The 21,769-nt window shown below is 37.7% G+C and overlaps 1 protein-coding gene across 1 annotated transcript in view; it reads right to left on the bottom strand.

Moving 5' to 3' along the window:
• Window positions 1–331: 331 nt before the first annotated feature.
• The window catches only part of POLR2M (RNA polymerase II subunit M), a 28,952-nt gene continuing 7,514 nt past the window's right edge, over window positions 332–21,769 (bottom strand). Inside the window, exons 2-4 of the mRNA XM_069098147.1 lie at window positions 20,739–21,374; window positions 2,583–2,790; window positions 332–752 (exon numbers count right to left, since the gene is read on the bottom strand). Coding sequence (XP_068954248.1) covers window positions 612–752; window positions 2,583–2,790; window positions 20,739–21,374 — 985 coding nt within the window. The 3' untranslated portion in view covers window positions 332–611. The remainder of the gene's footprint in view (window positions 753–2,582; window positions 2,791–20,738; window positions 21,375–21,769) is intronic.

Here is a 21,769-nt window from a genome sequence, read left to right as displayed (position 1 = left end):
TCAATAAAGGCTATTTCGTTGTGGTGGGGCATTCCTAGTAGTTTGACATAGCTGTAGTTCTTCTATTATAATTTTAATTATCGTTAACTGCCATAGTGGTTACAGTTCTGGACTTGCTGTCAGGAAGACAAGGTTGAAAGCCTGCTGCCAACAGCTGTGTTAACCTGGGCAAGTTACACAGTCTCTCTGTGGCTCAGTTTTCCTATTTATAAAATGTGGGGGCCATACTTCATGATTTCTTCAGTAATCTCCAGCTTAGATACAAGTTAGGGAAAATGAAGCAACAAAAAGCTAAATAATTCTCTAAGATTAAATTAGAGTAACATCAAACTAAACACAAAATACTGCAAAAGTTTATTTTATATAAACATAAGAAACAAACTTATCATATCCTTAACCGAAATCTTTTTAATTTTCTGAATGGCAAGTACACCATGAAATCTTCACAGTCTGACTAAGCATTCTTATGCACACTGTAAATTTCTACTTTTGACTGCTAGTCTAAATAATTCAAAAATAAAATATCTTCCAGAGGCTAAGAGTCTAATGTAATGAAGTAAAACTTCAGAAGTGAAGAATTTAGGAGGCTACTCGATCATCTTTCTTCAGAATTAATCCTCAGAAGAATGATAATCATCTTCATCCCTCACTTCTCTGTATTTCAATGATGCATCACCTTCAGGATTATAACTCTGCATTTTAATATTCAGTCTTTCAGCCAGTTTTTGTGCAGCAAGCTTGGCTTGAATTTCCTTTAAAAGAAAAAAAAACAGATCAACATGAAACTTTTGTATTTTTTCTCACACAATATTTTTATTCCTTAAAAAATTCTACTAACGGGGCGGCCAGGTGGACCAGCTCCAGTGTCGGGATGACCTGGGGATCAAATCCGGCCTCAGATACTTAGCACCACACCCAGAAATAACTGGCCGTGTAACCTTGAGCAAGTTACTTAACCCCAACTGCTTTAAAAAAAAAAATTCTACTAAGCATATACATAACCCTTTTCACAAAAACATCCCCATAATTTATTATTTAATTAACTTAGTAAGTCAGAGTGTCCCACCCAATGCAGAAATTCTCTCCAATTCAATTCACATTTATTAAGCACTTTTCTATGTTGCAGCGACTACAGCAGGCACTGCAGAAACAAAGTCAATCATGAAGACAGTTCCTGCCTTCAAAGAGTTGTCTTCTACTGGAGGGGAAATAACCCCCCTGACTGATGCCATCTAAGCCCTTCTGTCTTAACAATTCTAGTGAGTGGACTCACCTTCTCATGTGGTAGCCCCTATTATCATAAAGCTGTGCTTACTGGAGCCACTCATAAATGTGTGCCCTCTCACCTCACTGGGCACAGCTGCCTTCCCCCATACAAGCCTGATGAACAGAAACAATCCAACCTCCATGAGAGCTGCAACCATGCTACACTGGCACTTACTGACTTCTATTAGCAAGCAACAATATGTAGAAATAAATCACATCTTGGCAAGAATCGGATAACTGGATTTGGGACTTGGAGAGTAATAAATATTGATGGACTTTTAAAGAAGTGTACTGGTCAGCAACTTTTGTTATTAAGACACCAGCATCACCCTAAGTGCTGTATCGATTCTCCTACAGACAGAAGTTTCTACATGGAAACCCAGCTCTAAGAGTGTCAAATGCCACAATGAAAACGAATAGACCAACACAGACATGGCTGCATGTGAAAGTACCTGTTCAAAAAAGTCTCTCTCTAGAGAAAGGGCCAGGCTATCTTTACAAATCTTACATCTTGCAAATCTGATGATATCCACCCAAGGATTATGTGACCACATTCATTTCATTTCTACTTTCACACTCAGGCTGTCACCTGGATCTCTCTCTGTACCACACACTCAGCTACCCACATATTAAGGAAGAACCAAACCAATAGCTAACAATACTGTAATGAGTATTAAATTCACATTTGAGGTAGTTCATTTAACTTTTAAAAAATTTTTCAAAAGCAGAACACTTAACATGGTAGAGGAAAAACAGTAAACTGAAACTAGCTATCACAGGTGTCCGCTGCAAACGACAATTTACAGAACACGGTTCTTTGGCTCCACAAGCACAGGCAAGAACTTTACAGAAAAACTACTTAAAGTATTTGAAGAAAAATAGCTTTTTTTTTAAAAGGCATAGACCTTGAATATGTCATTGTATACAGTCAAGTAATATCACACAACTGCCAATGGAACAGTCAGTGTTAATGGTGACATACCTGTCCATTAACTGACCCACAGCACCCCACTGGAAATGTGCTGCTACCAGGTTGTACTATACTGGAAGGGTCTGTCTGGCAGCTTACATAACCTCTCTTTTCCAACCTCCATCATTCTTTGCAACCTTGAATATTTATTTTTGGCAACATTGTATTTTCTATTTTTCAAGCTTATATATGAAATGGTATGTGTTAAAACCTTTTATGCATTGTCTATACAAATTAAATAAAAATGGCCAACTGCAGCCAAAAGCGGTATACTTTCCATACAGACTTCAAGATTCTAATTCAATTAGGCATTTAAATTAGTAAACATAAGCAATATTCTTAATACCTCATAATTCTGTTTTTGCTGTTTCTGAATTACTAAAGATTCTTCCATAGACAGTAACTGTGTGGGCAGGTGGTGAAGTGGTGGCAGCCGGGCTGCTGTCATGTCATCCAAGTGCTTCTTGTCCCTGCGCCTCCTTTCTTCCACTGAAACTGGAGACTCTCTTCTCTGTGGGGAATGACCAGGTGAGTCATGAGATTCTGAAGGTAGCCTAAAGGGAAAAGTATGACAATATTGGAAGTGGACAAGTTATAAGACCTATTTAGGCTATGTTTTAGATATTCTAAACATTAACAAAAATTAGGATTACTGTCCTCTTAAAGTAGAAAATCTTCCAAAACCAGCTATAGAAAATGAATTACATATTATAGTAACTTGCTTAATTTTTCCCTCTTTAAACCTGATACTGTAGAGAAATTCTGCAAACATTTTATTCATCTTTGAAACTCTCATCTCCACTTACTAAAACAAGGTAACTGGTGAAAGTAAAATTGAATTTAGAGTTAACATTTTTTTCCTTCATTAATTCCTCATTACTAAAAAGTGGGGGGCTGGTGAGGGGTTTGGAGAATGTGAGTGGTTTAAACAAGGTAACCAGATCATATATGAGCTTATCAGAGAAATGGAGAGGGAAGGAGGGAAAGATTTTTCTAGCAAATCAAGCAGCATTTATACTCAGAATTTCCTCTGAAGCTTAAAGCCTTGAGACTTAAGCATCTTCAACCTCAGAGAAACAGGCAGCTGCTGCAGCCCCTTCTCAACAGGATGGGGCAAACGGGGAGGTCATGCCTGTCCTCCCTACCTACCTACTCAGGGATATGAGAGACCAAGAATAGGATAACTCTAACCAAGCTGACAACCAGGTTCCATTTGAGGTCTAGCAATCTCTACTGACATCAGGCGATTCCTTCTCTCTCTTCCTGCTTCTTCCTCCTACTCCTTCAATGTGGGCATGACTCAAGATTCAACTCTGGGCCCTCCACTCTACTTGCTTGACTCTCTCTTCCTCATCTTCATCTACTCTCATGGCTTTAACAAAAGCTTTTTCATTTCATTTTCCACACATCATCACTTTGCCAATGACTCCCAAATCTCTACATTTCCAGTCCTGATGTCTCTTTAAACTTCAATGCAACATCTTCAACTTCCTGCTATCTCCAACTAGCTGTCCTGTCACCTCACCTCAACATTTCTAGAACCAAATTCATCAGACTTTCCCCAAAGCAGTTCCTCCTCCTCCTCTGGACTTCTTTGTGACGAGGACAAGCATTCCTGCAGACACTGAGATGATCCTATGAGATCACAGATCTAAAGCCAGAAGAAATCTCAGAGTTCATCTAGCCCAATCCCTTCATTTACAGTAATGTTCAGAGGAAAAAGAAGTGGGTGGAAAGAAAAATGATGAATTTGGTTTTGGATGATTTTTTAGAGTTAGGCCTTCCACTCTCTGACCCTTACTTCCATATCTTTATCTCCAATTTTCCAATAGGACCTTCTATCTTAGCCAAAATGCTCTACTCAATGTTTCCTGAACATGTCCAACATATTCTTACCTCCAATCTTGACTTACTCATGAAATTTCTTTGGGAGGAGCTCCTTTCTCTGCTTTCTACTTATGTAAATACTTCAAGGCCCAGAGTAAGTCCGACCTTTATGAAGCACTCCTCAGTTCTCACTAACCCTTCAGGATTACTCTTTGTAAATACCTCTACAACTCATAACCTATTATTCATTACTTAACCATCCACTGTTTTGTATCATCTTATGTAAAAGCCCTATCTACTCCACTTCCTTTAGAAGCAAGTACTTTATCTTAAGTGGGCAGTCAGGTGGCACAGTGGATAGAGTACCAGGGCCTAGAGCAGGAAGACTCATCTTCCTGAGTTCAAATCTGGCCTCAGACACTTATTAGCTGTGGGACCCTGGGCAAGTCACTTAACCCTGTTTATCTCAATTTCCTTATCTGTAAAATTGAGCTAGGGAAGGAAAAGGCAAACCATTCCAGTATTGTTGCCAATGTGGTCACAAAGAATCAGGCACGACTGAAACAACTGAACAACAACTCTATTTTATGCTTCTCTTTATCTCCTAGGGTTTGAGAGAGCATCCCACAGACAACATTGTTGTTTGCAAATGATGTTGTTGGATATGGTCTATTATCTTCCAATAGAATATACAGGTATTAAGTTCTTTATTTGTCTGCAGATTTTCTCTCACTACAAATTACTGTGTAATCATGGATTAGTTTCTGAGTCTCTTTTTCCTCATCTATAAAATGGGGCTAAAACATGAACTCCCTATTTCACAAGGTATTATGAAGATCAAAAGTTAATAAATGTAAGCCATCATCATACTTTGGATTTTTTCTTTGTCTTTATTATAATTTGTATTATAGTTATTTGTGTAAATGTCTTACCTACCCACTAACTGTAAGCTCAAGAGAAGAATTATGTCTTTTCAAACTATTACTACTCCAAGTACAGAGCATTATGCATTTATTAAGTATTGTGTGCTTAACAATGTTTCAAGCCTAAGCTGGTCCTCTAAAAACTAAATAAAAGGTAAACTTAATAAATGTTTATGGAATTAAATTATACCTAATCCATGATAAACCAGTAAGAACTAGCATGGTAACTCAAACACCAAAGTACTATAAATGTGAACTATTATTACTACTCCACATACAAAACATTTAAATCTCAAAAGAATTTTGTGACACCAATAACCTATCCTAGAGGAATGATTCTACTGGCAAGAATGCCATATTGGCAATCGTATTGGGAAGACATGTTGGAATGGGCCAATTATTTATATTCTGCCTGGCAAAAAGCTGTCTACAAAGAGGGCAGGCAAAACAAATCTGGCCTTCAATTTAATTGCATCTCATCCTGGCAACTACAATAAGATCAGCATAGCCTAGAGAGCAATTTCCCCTTCCAGGAAATTGAATGGCTATTTTATTCAAAGCTGACTGTGGGGGTTAGGTAAAGTGGCTGAAGAGCTGTGTTAACATACTTCTTCCTAAAAGGTTCTCCAAATCTGTAAATTATACAGTTATACCAAGACACTGGATGCAAATCATAGGGACCAATAACATACAGACTCAGCTAATATGATGAGCATTATTTCTAAAATTCCAAAGCTTTAAAAAAAGCTTCTAAAGTTTCAAAGCTTCCAAAGTTTAAGCTATTGTTTAAAACTTATGTTTTGGGACAATCTTTATATTTCTAAAATCTAAACCATTCTTCCACATATATATGTCTTCAAGAACTAAAAAAAAAATTCCAAAACAAGTTATGAAGTTTGAAGACAATCTAATTCTCAGTTCAGAAAAGATAATTAGTATTTCAAAAGGAGGTAATATTTGGAGATAATTGTTTGATACCTACATAACCCAAATGGACTAACAGGTTGTGACCAAAGCAGTATTTCTAACACTCACCTTTGAACTAGGGTCCCTCAACCTTTAAGGGAGGCTTTGAATGCCCTCCTTTCTCTTCTCTACAATTGTCCTACTTTTGATATCCCTGAAAGCCAAACACTGAAATGAGAGCTTGCAAGAGCATAAGTCACTTGCCAGGGGTGCTGTTAGTCTTCAATGCCTTTGGAAATACTATCAACTATGCTATCCACTTCCACTAAAGTGCTACATAAGCAGTAGGGAGAGACCTAGCAGAGAATGGTCTGTCCTTCAACATCTGCCCTGGGTAGCAATCTCTATAAAAGAGGGGAAGCTGGATGCCTCAGTGGAGAGAACACCAGGCTTAGCGTCAGGAAGACTCATCTTCCTGAGTTCAAATTTGGCCTCAGATAATTCCTAGCTGTGTGACCCTGGGCAAGTCGCTTACCCCTGTTTGCCTCAGTTTCCTCATCTGTAAAATGAACTGGAGAAGGAAACAGCAAACTACTTCAATATCTTTGCCAAGAAAATTCCAAATGGGGTCACAAAGAGTTAACAACTGAGCCTCTCTGTATCATTTTTCAAATAAAGCAACAATTCTGGATTCCTCATACTCTGTGTTTTCCACCTGTCCTCTTTCACCTTTCCATCATAGCTCCTACTCTACCTCTGCTTCCCCCATGCCAACTGACCACACTATAGAAATAGAATCTAAGAATTCATCAAAAAAATCTGGAACTCTAAGGGACCTCAGTGGTCCTCTAGTCCAACCCTTAACTTGGAATAGGAATCCACTCTACAAGAGCTCACCTTCCCATGACAATGAATCCCTTCTTTAGGTCCCCTAAAATTATGAGCTCTTCTTCACAGGCAGAGATTATAGTTCTGCTCATCTAACAGAGTACTGAGCACACAAAAGCATTTAATGGTACAACTGAAAAAATGTTTTTAGAAGATCTGATTGTTCTTTCCTGTGCTTAACTGAAATCTGCCTCCCTGTAACTCTGCTGTTTCTAGTTGTGCTCTCTGGAGCCAAAAAGAATCTAATCCCCTTTCTAAATGACAACCCTTCACATATTAGATGACGGAGTATTTGCCACTGCGCTCTCCCCTTCCCCAACTCCTCTGTTACATTGAAGCACCCCAAGTTTCTTAACCAGTCCTTGCAGGGTATGGTTTTCAAATTCCGTTGCCTTCCTGGTCACCCTGGATCTGGGCGGATCCAGCTTGTCAACATGGCACTTCAGAACTGGACACACTATTCCAGATGTGGTCAGAACCGAGAAGAGAACTAGTCATCCCCTGGACACTACATACCTCTTCGCAAATTGTTTATATTAATGTAGCTTACGTAGGAATTAGCTGTTGACATTCTGAGCTACAGATAATATGTGTAAATTGCTTTGCAAACTTGAAAACACTACATAAATGTGAGTTATTATTAAAGAACCAGGGTTTTTTTTTTAACTTGTCCTAGGCACATGTAAACCAAAATGCCCAAAGACTTGCTATAGCTGACACTTAAGTTTCTCTGCCTATAGGTGCAAAAATGGACATCTCCTTAAAACATCTCTACTAGGAACTGTAAAAATTGGGAATTAACATTTTTACTTTCTACAAAAAAGGTTCTTTCCTGGGTCAAAAATTTTTTAAAAATTTTAAGCCTGTACACTCCATTTTCTTTTTCTAGGAAATACTTAAACCATTGCTCTTAACAAATGAAAGTAATTTTTCTTAGACATTTGTCTCTCATAGCTTTTGTAAACATCTGATGTTACATTTTCACGCTTATAGCAGATTGTCAATTGTATTCTGATCTGACAGTTATTTGCACAAAAAGCAGTGATTTTTTTAAAAACAAGGGTCTCTATTTTTTCTAAGGGCTCACTGAGATGGAAGGGATCAAGAATCAGTTAGAATCTAGGATCAAAGTTAGAACAGAAAGGGACTATAGAAATCTTCTAATACAGGTGCTCTCAAACTTTATTATGTCAAGACCCCTTTAGCAGTCTTCTAATGGTATGGAGTCTGTCTCTGATTAATAATATTTGTTTTTAAAATGAAAAATTGAAGAGAATGCTAAATTTCAGTTCAGGGTACTAAAAATATGCATTTTTCCCCCATGAAAGTTTATGGACCCTCTCAGATCTATGCATTGATCTCTTGGTGGTCTGTGTAATCCCTTCAACTTTTTACTTATTTTGGAGATAACTGTTGCTGAAGAAACTGAGGAACAGAGTAGCTGAGTATCTTAACACAAAGGTAGCAGACTTGGAATTTGAACTCAGGTCTTTTGAACCCAAATCCAGAGCTCTCTCCTTTACACTGTACCATCTCCCTTACATTTTTATTATAAGACATTAAAATGACTACAATGTTATTTTTTCCATGTAAAGAAGTCTGATCTAGCCCATCAGACTAAGTTTCTAAAGGGAAAGGGCCCCTTCACTTCTGTGTGTCCTTCCCTACAACACCTGGCATAGCATTGTGTACATTTTAAGATATTCAAAAATTCATTGCCTAATAAATCAGAAAGATGGGGAAAATGAATGTTTTCCAAAAACCAGTTCTGGGAAAGAGCTCAGACTAGTAAAATCCTTTTTTACAAAAATTACACAACTCAAAATATAAATTCAACTGCATAAAAATTTCAGTTCTACCAACATTTATTAAGTGCTTTCCACATTCAGGCACTATTACGTTTCCAGAGATGAATAAACAAAAACCTGTCTTCAAGGAGTTTCCACTCTAATAGAGTGGCTTTCAAATAGTCCAGTAATTCTTAAATTACTTCTCCTAGATATATATTCCATATCTATTGTTTTTCCAATGAAATATTTTATATTTTCTTCAAGCATAAGTCACTAATATAAATGAAAATATGAGTACACAAGAGAATTATAACATTGTGCTCTGATATAATCCTTCTGGGCTATAGAGCTAGTGCAGGGAATACTTTGTAGAAAACCAGAACTGGATGAAGAATGGGAAGGATTGCAATAGGAAGAGAAGGGGATGCATTCTTGCTTAAAGGATGTTGAGTGGGGTGGCCAGGTGGCTCAGCGAGTAACAGCACCAAGCTCCAGTGTCGGGATGACCTGGGAATCAAATCCGGGCTCAGATACTTAGCACCACACCCAGAAATAACTGGCCGTGTAACCTTGAGCAAGTCACTTAACCCCAATTGCTTATAAAAAAAAATGCTTTTAAAGGATGTTGAGAACAAAGGCAAAAAGCATGAAGGGCAAAATAAATTTGATGAACAGGGAATAACAGAGTTTAGCAGGAGCAAAGAATACCTTAAAAAAAAGTAATATGAGTAAAGACTGGAAAGGAAGCTTGTGAGGTGGTACCAAGATGGCAGAGAAAAGTCTGGAAGTTAGTAAATCAAGTTTCTAAAGGGATTCCGGAACAACAGAACCTACAAAAAGAAGGAGTGAAACAATTTTCGAGCTTAAGATAAAGGAGGACTTGAGGAAAGGCCTGTCTTATTTGGAAAAAAGGGGAGTATAGCATAGCACAAATGGTGTCTAGGCAAGCCAGCAGGAGGCTCTTAGGCACAGCACAGATCAGCAACCAAACTCCCTTGGTACTAGCTCAACAGGTTAGTGGCACAGCAGGCCAGCTGTAAGGCCTTCAGCACAGAAGACAAACTGCCAGCCCAGGAACCTCTGGCATAAAAGGCATGACTAGGCTGGGTCATACCAGCACAGTGGGGAAGCCACCAGCAACCAAGGCTCCAGCACACAAAGTCAGTGACCAGGCCCTGGCCCCCCAGCACAAGAAGCTTGGGACAGTGTGCCCCACAAGCAAAACTCAACTTCAAAAGTATGAAATAGGATTAAAAATAAGTAAAAAACAGAAAAGAGCCCTGGCCGTAAAAAGCTACTATGGTGAGAGGGAAGATCAAAACACAAACTCAAAGTGGACAAGAATGTCAAAATGCCTACATGAGAAGCTTCCAAGGGGAAGATGGATTGGTCTCAAGAACAAAAAGTCTTCTAGGAAGAGCTCAAAAAGGATTTTAAAAATCAAATAAGAGAGGTAGAAGAAAAATTGGGAAAAGAAATGAGAGTTACACAAGAGAGAATCAATAGCTTGGAAAAGAAATGACAAAAATTGACCAAAAAGCCAATTCTTAAAAAATACAATTGGTCGAATTGGGGGAAAAGATTCCAATGAAGAAAACAATTCCTTAAAAGGTAAAATTGGCCAAATGGAAAATGAGGCACAAAAGCTAACTGAAGAAAATAGTTCCTTGAAAATTAGAATTGGGCAAGTGGAAGCTAATGACTCTGACACATCAAGAATCAGTCAAACAAAATCAAAAGAACAAAAAAATTGAAGAAAATATAAAATACCTGACTGGAAAAACAATAGACCTGGAATATATATCCAGGAGAGATAATTTAAGAATTACTGGACTATCTGAAAGTCATAATAAAAAAAAAGAGCCTGTACAGCATCTTTTAAGAAATTATCAAGGAAAACTGCCCTGATATCCTAGAACCTAGAACTAGAATAACTGAAAGAATCCACCAATCACCTCCTGAAAGAGACCCAAAATGAAAACTCCTAGGAGTATTATAGCCAAATCCCAGATTTATCAGATCAAGGAGAAAATACTGCAAGAAGCCAGAAAGAAACAATTCAAATATCAAGACACCACAGTCAGGATTATACAGGACTTAGCAGCTTCAGCATTCAAGAATGGGGGGGAGGGAGGGCGGAGTCAAGATGGCCGAGTAGAAGCAGGACCTCCCTGCTGCTCCCACTTCCACCTTCCCCAATCCATGTAAAAAGGGGACTCTGAACAAACTTTGGAGCTGCAGAACCCACAAAATGACACAGAGAAGCTAACCTCCCGATGAGGACAGCCCAGCAGGAATTGGCCAGCACAGTACTCTGGGAGCCAAGCCCAGCCCCACACCCCAGGCTTTAGCCCCAGGGTGGGCCTGACCAGCCGCTGGCCAGAGGGACTCCAAATCAGCAGCAGCCATGGCCATTTCCAGATTTATGGACACACAGATGCGAAGGACAAAGTGAGAGGTCAGTGCAGTGTGGACTTTAGGACCCAGTAAGTGGGAGTGCATGGCTTTTGCCCCTGGGGAGAGAAGCTGCTGAGACCTGGCACAGCCAGCCAGTGCCATGAGGCAGCTTCAGCTCCTGGCCTGCAGAGTGTAGGGGGAACAAGCACCAGTCTGAGGGGTAATCGCTCTTGCTTTAACCTTCTTGGATCTGGACTGCAGTCTAGGGTAGAGGTCCTGGGGTGTGTGTCCAGCTTGCCAGAGCATGGGGAGGCTTCAGAGAGGGCACCCATATAATACCTCTGTCAGCTGAGAAAACCCCAGCGTTTGGGACAAAAGCTCCCCTGTCTGGTGGCAGAGTTCTACTGTGGCAAAAAGCCCAGGGGTCAAGTGACTGAGGGGCGACATGACCAGGCAAAGGAAACAAAGCAGACAGAAGATTCCAACATTAGACTCCTATTTTGGGGACAAAAAGGAGCAAACCATGGAACAAGAGGAAGACCGTGAAGTCAGAACTCATGCACCAAAAGCTTCAAAGGAAAATACAAGCTGGTTACAGGCCATAGAGGACCTTAAGAAGCAGATAAGAGAAGTGGAGGAAAAATTGGGATGAGAAATGAGAACAACGCAAGAAAATTACGAGAGTCAACAGCCTGACTGAGGAAAATAATACCTTAAAAAATAGACTAACTCATGGCAAAAGAGGCTCAAAAAAGCAATGAGGAGAAGAATGCCTTAAAAAGCCAAATTTGCCAGATGGAAAAAGAATCTCAAAAGCTCAATGAGGAGAATCATTGCTTCAGAACTAGAATGGAGCAAATGGAAGCTAATGACTTTATGAGAAATCAAGATGCTGTTAAACAGATCAAAACAAATGAAAGAATAGAAGGCAATGTGAAATGTCTCATGGGAAAAACCACTGACCTGGAAAATAGATCCAGGAGAGAGAATTTAAAAATTATTGGACTACCTGAAAGCCATGACCAAAGTAAGAACCTAGAAAGCATCCTCCAGGAAGTTCTCAAAGAAAACTGCCCTGATGTTTTAGAACAAGAGGGCAAAATAGAGGTTGAAAGAATCCACCGATCACCTCCTGAAAAAGATCCCAAAAAGAAAACTCCTAGGAATATTATAGCCAGTTTCCGGAATTCCCAGATTAAGGAGAGAATATTACAAGCAGCCAGAAAGAAACAATTTGAATATTGTGGAAACACAATCAGGATAACCCAGGATCTGGCAGCTTCTACACTGAGGGATCGAAGGGCTTGGAATATGATATTCCGGAGAGCAAAGGAACTGGGATTAAAACCAAGAATCACCTATCCAGCAAAACTGAGTATCATGTTTCAGGGGAAAATATGGTCATCCAGTGGAAGAAAGTACTTTCAAGCATTCTTGCTGAAAAAAACAGAGTTAAATAGAAAATTTGACATTTAGATACAAGAAGCAAGAGAAGCATGAGAAGGTAAACAGGGAAAAGAAATCATAAGAACTTATCAAAGTTGAACTATTAACATTCCTACATGGAAAAACAATAATACATATGTGAATGTGTGTATATATGTTTACAGGTATACATAGATAGAAGGCACAAGACCAATTTAACAGAAAGGGATGATACTTAAGAGGTGAAATTAAGAGGTGAGAGAGGAATATAATGATAGGAGATGGGGAGAGACAGAATGGGGTAAACTATCTCATATAGAAGAGGCAAGGGAAAATGGTTACAATGGAGGGGAAGAATAGGAAGGCAAAAGGGAATGGGTCAACCTTATTCCCATTGAATCTGGCTTGAGGAGGGAATGAAATACACACTAAATAGGGTATCTCACCCTCCAGGAAAGTAGTGGAAGGGGATGAGAGGGGGGATGATGGAAGGGAGGGCAGGCTGGGGAGGAGGGAAGTTGGAAGCACCCACTTTTGAAAAGGGACAGGATCAAAGTAGAGAACAGAACAAGTGGGAAGTGGGATAGGAGGGAATGAAATATAGTCAGTCTTTTACAATATATCTACTATGTTATTGTTTTGCATTAGCCACACGTGTACAACCTATACTGAACTGCTTATCTTCCCAGTAAGGGTGGGTGACAAGGAAGGAAGGAAATTAATCTGGAATTCAAAGTTTTAAAATCAAATGTTCAAACATATGAAATAAGATATACAGGCCCTAGGGCATAGAGATCCACTGGAAAAGTCAAAAGGGGTATGGGAGAAAATATGGGAGAGAGCAGATTGGAGGAGGGGATATCCTGTGGGACCGCTATTTTGGGGCAGGGGAAAAACGGGTAGAAAATTTGTAACTCAAAATATGGTGGAAATGAATGATGTAAATCAGAAGTTAATAAAGCATTTGAAAAATAAAAAAAAAAATAAAAGGATCAGAGGGCTTGGAAGATGATATTCTGGAAGGCAAAAGAACTTGGATTACAACCAAGAATCAACATAATCTTTCTGGGGAAAAGATGAACATTCAATGAAATAGGTGACTTTCAAACTTTTCGGATGAAAAGACCAGAGTTGAACAGAAAATTCAATCTTCAAATATAAGACTCAAGAGAAGCTTAAAAAAAAAAAACAAACAGGAAAAAAAATCAGACATGTTATTCAATAAGGTTAAACTGTTTACATTCTTACATGGGAAGATGTTACTTGTAACTCTTGAGAACTCCATCTCTATTAGGGCATTTAGAAGGAATATATACATACACAGAGGGTGTGGGTATAAGTTGACTTTGATGTGATGATATAAAAAAAAATTAAGGGATGGAAAAAAAAGAGTTGTACTAGAAAAAGAGGAAAGGAGGAGGCAGAATAGGGTAAATATATCACATAAAGAGGCAGAAAAGACCTATTACAGTAGAGGGGAAGAAGGGAAGAAGTGAGCATTGTTTGAACCTTACTTTCCTAGGATTCAGCTCAGAGGGAATAATATACACACTCAGTTTGGTATAGAAATTTATCTTACCCTCTAATAGGGAAGAGGGGGAAAAGGAAAGGAAAAGTGGGGGGAAGGGAAGGGGTGGCAAACTGAAAAAAGGGAGAGCAGAAGTAGAAGGGGAAAGAGGACAGAAAAGGCGGGAGCTGATAGAAGGGTAGATTGACAGAAGCAGTGGTAAGAAGCAAAATACTGATGAGGAGGGAGGGACAGGGTGAAAGGAGAGAGAAAAGTATAAACAGCAGGAAAAATAGGATGGAGGGAAATATACAGTCAGTCCTCATAACTGTGAATGGGATGAACCCTCCCATAAAATGGAAGCAAATAGCAGAATGGATTAAAACCCAGAATCCTACAATACTGTTGTTTAAAAGAAACACATTTGAAGCAGAGAGATACAAAAGGCTGAAGCAGAATATATTACTCTTCAACTGAAGTAAAAAAAAAAGGGGGGGTGGGGTAGCAATCCTGTTCTCAGAACAAAGCAAAAGCAAAAATAGACCCCATTAAAAGACATAAAGAAGGAAACTACATCTTGCTAAAAGGTACCACAGAAGTAAAGTACCAATGAAGTAATATCAATACTAAACACATGCATTAAGTGGCATAGCATTCAAATTCTTAGACAAGAAGTTAAATGAATTACAGGAAGAAATAAAACAGCAAAAGTACACTAGTAGGGGACCTCATCTCAGACCTAGATAAATTTAACCACAAAATAAATGAGAAATAAGTTAAGGAGGTGAATAGAATTTTAGAAAACAGAGATATATTACATCTCTAGAGAAAACAGAATGGAGATAGAAAGGAATACACCTTTTTCTCAGCAGTACATGGCACCTACACAAAAACTGACCATGTTTTAAGACATAAAAACTCCACAATCAAATGAAAAAAAAAAACCCCAGAAATATCAAGTGTATTCTTTTCAGATCATGATGCAGTAAGAATTACATGTAATAAAGGGTCAAGGAAAGATAGGCGAAAAACTAATTGGAAACCAAATAAACTAATCCTAAAGAATCGGTGAGTCAAACAACAAATCAGCAACAGTCAATAATTTCATCAAAAAGAATGGCAATAATGAGATAACACACCAGAATTTATGGGATGCAGCCTAAGCAGTTGTTAGGGGAAATTTTATATCTCTAAACATATGATATCTCCAAATATCTTTAAATCTCGAAATCTTACTCAAAGAAAGAACAGATTGATGAACTGAGCATGAAACAAAGAAAAACCTAGAAAAAGAACAAATTTTAAATCCCCATATAAATATTGAATTAGAAATTCTAAAAATCAAAGGAGAGATTAATAAAACTGAAAAAAATACTGAACTAATAAAACGAAGAGGTAGTTTTATGAAAAAAAATCAATAAAATGGATAAATCTTTGGTTAATCTGATTTTTTAAAAAGCCACTAAATTACCAGTATCAAAAATGAAATGGGTTAATTCATCACCAATGAAGAAGAAATTAAAGCAATAATTAGGAGCTATTTTGCCCAACTACATGCCAACAAATCTGACAATCTAAGTTAAATGGATGAATATTTACAAATATATAAATTGCTGAGATTAACAGAAGAGGAATTAAAATACTTATACTTAACTCTATTTTAGAATAAGAAATTGAATAAGTCATCAATGAACTCCCTAAGAAAAAATCTCCAGGGTTAGATGGATTTACAAGCAAATTCTACCAAACATTTTAAGGAACAATTAATTCCAGTCAGATCTAAACAACTGAAAAAATATTAATTGCTCATGAGTAGGCCCAGCCAATTTAATAAAAATGACAATCCTACCAAAATTAATCTACTCAATTCCATATCAATCAAACTACCAAAAAATATTTTATAGAGCCAGAAAAAGTAATGACAAAATTCATCTGGAAGAACAAAAGGTCAGGAATATCAAGGGAATCAGAATCACTGACAAAAAAAAGTGAAGGAAGGTGGCCTAATGGTACCAGATCTAAAACTATACTATAAAGCAGCAATCATCAAAACTACTTGGTACTGGCTAAGGAATAGTGATGGATCAGTGAAATAGGTTAGGTACAAGAAGACACAGTAGTAAATAACCATAGTAATCTACTGTTTCATAAACCTAAACACTCTAGTTTTTTGAATAAGAGCTCTATTTGAAAAAAATTGCTAGGAAAATTGGAAAATAGTATGGTAGAAACCAGGCATAGACTAACACCTCACACTATATATTGTAACAAGATAAGGTCAAAAGGGGTACATGATTTAGACATAAAGGATAATACCATAAGCAAATTAGGAGAGCAAGGAATAGCTTACCTTTCAGACCTATGAAAAAGGGAAACAAGAGATAGAGAACATGATGAAATGCAAAATGGATAATTTTGATTACATTAAAAAAATTTTGCACAAAGAAAACCAATGCAACCAAGATTAGAAGAAAAGCAGAAAGCTGAGAAACAATTTTTACAGCCACTGTTCCTGATAAAGGCCTCGTTTCTCAAATAAACAGAGAATGCAGTCAAATTTATAAGAATACAAATCATATCCCAATTGATAAATGGTCAAAGGACAGGAACAGGCAGTTTTCAGAGGAAGAAATTAAAATTAGCTAGTCATATGAAAAAATGCTCTAAATCACTACTGATTAGAGAAATGTAAATTAAAACAGCTGTGAGGTACCACCTCACACCTTATCAGGATTGGCTAACATGACAAAACAGGAAAATGATAAATATTGGAAAAGATGTAGGAAAACTGGAACACTAATACATTGTTGGTGGAGTTGTGAAATGATACAATCATTCTGGAAAGCCATTTAGAACTATGCCTAAAAGGCTATAAAACTGTATACCCTTTGACCTAGCAATACCACTACTAGATCTATATCCCAAAGAGATCATAAAAAAGGGGAAAAGACCCACATATACAAAAATATGTATAGCAGGTGTTTTTCTGGTGGCCAAGAATTGGAAATTTAGGAGATGTCAATCAACTGGGGAACGACTGAACAATTTGTGGTATATGAATGGAATGGAATACTATTGTGCTATAAGAAATGATGAGCAGGCAAATTTCAGAAAAACCTGGACTCACATGAATTGATGCTTAGTGAAGTGAACAGAACCAGGAACACTGTACACACCAACAGCAACACTGTACGATGATTAACTATGTTGGACTTAACTCTTCTCAGCAATACAATGATCCAAGTCAATTCCAAAAGATTCATGATGTAAAACATTAGTCACCTCCAGAGAAAGAACTATAGAGTCTGAATGCAGGTGAAAGCATACTATTTTTACGTTTTTTTTCTTGTGGTTTTTCCCTTTTGTTCTGATTCTTCTTTCACAACATGACTAATGTGGAAATATGTGTAAACATGATTGTACATATATATAACCTGTATCAGATTACTTGCTATCTTAGCAAGAAAAATCTGAAACTCAAAAATATTATAAAAATGAATGCTGAAAACAATCTTTACACATAATTGGAAAAAAATAAAATACTATTAAATGGGAAAAATGTTTTTAAAAAAGGAAGTCTGGAACCAGACTGTGGTGAGTGCCAGGTTAGGAAATTTGTGCTTTTTTCTACAAAGGATGTGTAAATACTAAAATATTTTTGAGCAAGGAAGTGATATAATCAGCAGTACTTTGAGATTACTGGAAATGGTATGAAGAAAGAACTAGAATAGAAGCGTAAGTCAAATGTTATAGCCCAGATGAGGAGTAACAAGGGTGCTTGAACTAAGGTAGTGACCATGGGAATGGAAAGGACCATGCTAAGAGAAAGCTAAAGTGGGAACAAAATCTGATGACAGGAACTGAGAGGCTACCAGAGAGAACAAAGTTTCAAGGATGACTGCAGCTAGACTAACAGGTTCCATCAGCAAAAAGTGAGACAATTAAGAGTTAGATTTGAAGAATTATATGCATTTAAGATGTGCTAAGCTAAGATTATATGCTAAGATGTGTCAGGTCTGGAGTCAGGAAGACTCATCTTCCTGAGTTCGAATCTGGCCTCAGACATTTCCTAACTATGTGACCCTGGGCAGGTCGTTTTTGCCTGTTTGCCTGAGTTTTCTCATCTGTAAAATGAGCTGGAGAATAAAATGGAAAACCACTTCAATATCTCTGCCAAGAAACCTCCAAAATTTGGTCACAAAGAATTAGATACAACTGAAACAAATTAAAAACAAGCTTGAGGTACTGGTAGAAAATACTAGAAAAGATGTCTAATAGGTAGGTGGGAATACAGGTCTAGAAATTAAAGAGACAGGTCTAGAGACATAGAACTGGGAGTCATCCAAATAAAGGTTGAAGTCATAAAATGGATGAATAGTTTAAGTAAGAAAGAACAGCAGAGTTGAGGAGCAAGCCTTAAGAAAAACATCTATTTTTTAAAGCAAAAAGAGAAAGAAGCCAAGAAAGGAAAAGGGAAGGAACTGTCAGACACAGGAGGATCATACACACAGAGAGGGAGACTGACAGTGCTAAATCCTGCAGACTGTCAACAAAGATTATGAGAAATAAAAAAAGGTCTTTGGTCCAGGAAGTCAGTGATCACAGAGAGAGCTGTTTTAGTACAATGAAATGGAAGACAGATTGTATTGCAAGAGCGTATAGGTAATGAGGAGTAAGGTACATCAAGATTTGGCAGTAAGTAGGGAGGAAAAAAACAAATTTTAGTAAGGTAACTTAAGAAAATATTTTTCAAATTACCTACACTTTTTTCAACACATTCCATTAGTTCTAAACTACTCCCTAATAAAAACCTGTTGCTCAAGTCAACAAATTTCACTCTCTCCTAAATATGTCATGCTTATTCCTGGTTCCAAGTCTTTGTGCATTCTATTCTCTCCCCCCTCATATTACTCAAATTATCCCTCTGCATCTTGGTCCTGGTCAAGTCAGAGTCCTGCCAGAAACCTTTCTCTGCCCACTGCAATAGTGACTGCTTTCTTCCTCACCCGAACTTCTATAGTATCTATTACCTATGCATTCATTTTGTCCCTTCATACCTGCACTGTACATGACCTGCTTTATTTTCACTATTAGAGTATAAGCTTCTCTACATCTCATACTTTTTTTTTATAACTCATCTTGGCTGACAGTGGTTTGACTGTTTTATTTATTTGATTTATTTAGGTATTAAATAAATACTTGTTGGGCTGGATAGGTGGCACAGTGAATAGAGCACTGGCCCTGGAGTCAGGAGGACCTGAATTCAAATCTGACCTCAGACACTTAACACAAAAACTAGCCGTGTGACTTTGGGTAAGTCACTTAACCCCAATTACCCTCCAAAAAGCAAAATAAAGAAAGAAATAAAGAAGGAAATAAAGAAATGCTTGTTGCATGAACTGGCTTTGGTACAAGCCTGCTGCTTCTTACTTATTAACAGAATGTAAAACTGAAAATGAGTGGGAAAAACCCAAATAGAAATTATGAGTATCCAATTCTAGAATAAAATTAAAAAATGCATCAAGCTAAACTGGACTAAGACTTTTCAAGTCAAATTATTGGCCTTTATTAGTGGTTTTCCTAGACACTGTCCTCAGAATCAATGGGTGTTATTTTCCCTGAAGCCACACCTTTTCATACTGCTATCTCCTTCCATTAGAGAATGAACTCCTTGAAATCAGAGATTTTATCATTTTCTAATTGTATTATTTAACACCTTGCTTTACACAAAGTAAATTCTTGAGAAATACTTTCATTCATTCATTTAATTCTAAAATCTCTTTTCAACTAATAGTTTCAGCCTCTTCCTATATCATATAACCTTTTGCCAAATCTGCTAAATAAATCATTTGATTACAAAATGATTTAAATTTGACCTCTTAATGTCTTACAACTTGAAAGAAATGCTACAAGTTTCATTAGCTAAAAAGCCAAGAGCTAAAGAAAGAACAGGCAACTTAGAGTCAGCATAATTCACAAATTCCACAATGCATCTTTAAATAATAATTAGTTATAATAACTTACCACAGAAAGCACATTGGATATGAATGACCTACAGTCAAATTCCAGCTCTGTTATTCAGTGAATATTTCAGGGGGAGGGGTTTTTTTTTGTTGTTTTTTGCTTTTTTGGAGGGGAAAAGTAGGGCATTTGGGGTTAAGTGACTTGCCCAAGGTCACACGGCTAGTTTTTTTTGCGTTAAGTGTCTGAGGCGTATTTTAACTCAGGTCCACCTGACTCCAGGGCCAGTGCTCTAGAGATTCATGCGCCACCTCGCCATCCCCCAGTGACTATTTTGAAACCCTGGAGAAGTTACTTTTCTTCCCTGGTGCTGTTGCCTCATTTGTTTAAAAAAAAAAAAGCCAGAGGGTAGAGGATGGACTAGATAATTTCAGTTCTAAATACTATGAACAATACTAAAAGAACTTTAGAAATTTTTTTCCCTCAAAAGTAGACACTAAAGAAGAGGGTGAGTCAAGTTCTGAAACAAACTAAAAGCTGCATGATTTATGAAACTGACTGAAGGCATATAACCCACTATCAATGAATATTGCTGATGGCATAAAATAAAGAATCAGACTAACAGTAAACACACTAATAGTGAACACCCTTGAGTGACTGGGAGTTCAAGGAGTGTTCATTTATATTATATTTTAAGATGTCAATTCAAATCCCTCATAGGCAATGCATTAGTGCCAAATAGGGTATGAAACTAAGGCATTTTTTTTATTAACACAGATTTTCTTTTAAAAAAATTAAAATGAACTTAAGCACATTCACCAAGTCTTTGAGCTTTTAGACTGAGCATTTACTGAGAGATGCTTCCCTACCATACTTACAGGTTAGTTCTAAATTTATTGTGGGGTGGGATTGGATTTTTTGCTCTCATTTCCAGCACTTCCATGTAATGAGGCTTTTTGGGCATGTTACTGTGAAAACTACAAAAGTGATCCATATTTGTGTCTTCTTCTGGCTGGTTTTCATTATCATTAATTGTGATCCTTTGTAAACTATCAATAAACATGTCATCGGCGCTCCCTGAAACATCTCTTGCGTGATTTAGAAAATGAAGCGGGTGGGTTTGCTCATTTGTTTCTGACGGCAAAGCTACAACGGCTTTACTGTTATTACACATCCACTTGTTGCACCGTGTGTCACCTTCTGACTCTCCAGCTTCATCATAACTTATGGGAACAGGTCCTTCCATGGTTGACTCAATTCCCTGGTTTCCTGAGGCAATTTTAGATGACCTGCTTAAAAATGCAAGGGAAGAATCAAGAATTGATGAAGTTTCCCTTCTCTGGTCAGGTGTCCATGGCTTATCACTAATTATTTCATGTGCTACAGTTTGCTTTGAATCAAAGTCCAATCTGTCAGTTCTTCTGAGCTCTTCACGTTTTGCAATGGCTAATTTCACTCTCTCAACAAAGTCAGAGATCTTTTTTCCTCCATCTGGCAAACTGTGAATGAATTTTCTAGGAAACAGAAAGATAAAAATATATTATTAGAAGTTGCATATTTTTAAAAATCATGAGACAAAAAAGTAACAATATTATCAAAGCATAGGGCTTAGTAAGCGAAAGTTTAGGTAAAAGGACTAATTTCTAGTTGGCCAAGAACTAGAAGAATTAAGTAGGGTAAGGACTGCTGAGATTTCCAATAAAAATGCTGGGGTATGGGGAAGGGAGGCACAAGATAAAGGAGGGGGGCTACAGTCAAATATTTTAAAGGAGGAGTGGGGAACCCAGGGCCTCAAGGCCACATGTGGCCCTCTAGGTCCTCAATTGGTGAAGTTTGGATTCAGCCAAGTGGCCATAGTTGATGACCTAGAGGGCCACATGTGGCCTTGAGGCCCTGGGTTCCCCACTCC

Source organism: Petaurus breviceps, unplaced genomic scaffold (genome assembly GCF_028583685.1).
Source record: "Petaurus breviceps papuanus isolate PSGF00001 unplaced genomic scaffold, PetGlider_PUasm1.0 37, whole genome shotgun sequence".
In the NCBI taxonomy this organism is placed as follows: Eukaryota; Metazoa; Chordata; class Mammalia; order Diprotodontia; family Petauridae; genus Petaurus; species Petaurus breviceps.
This window is presented reverse-complemented; position numbering and strand designations above follow the sequence as displayed.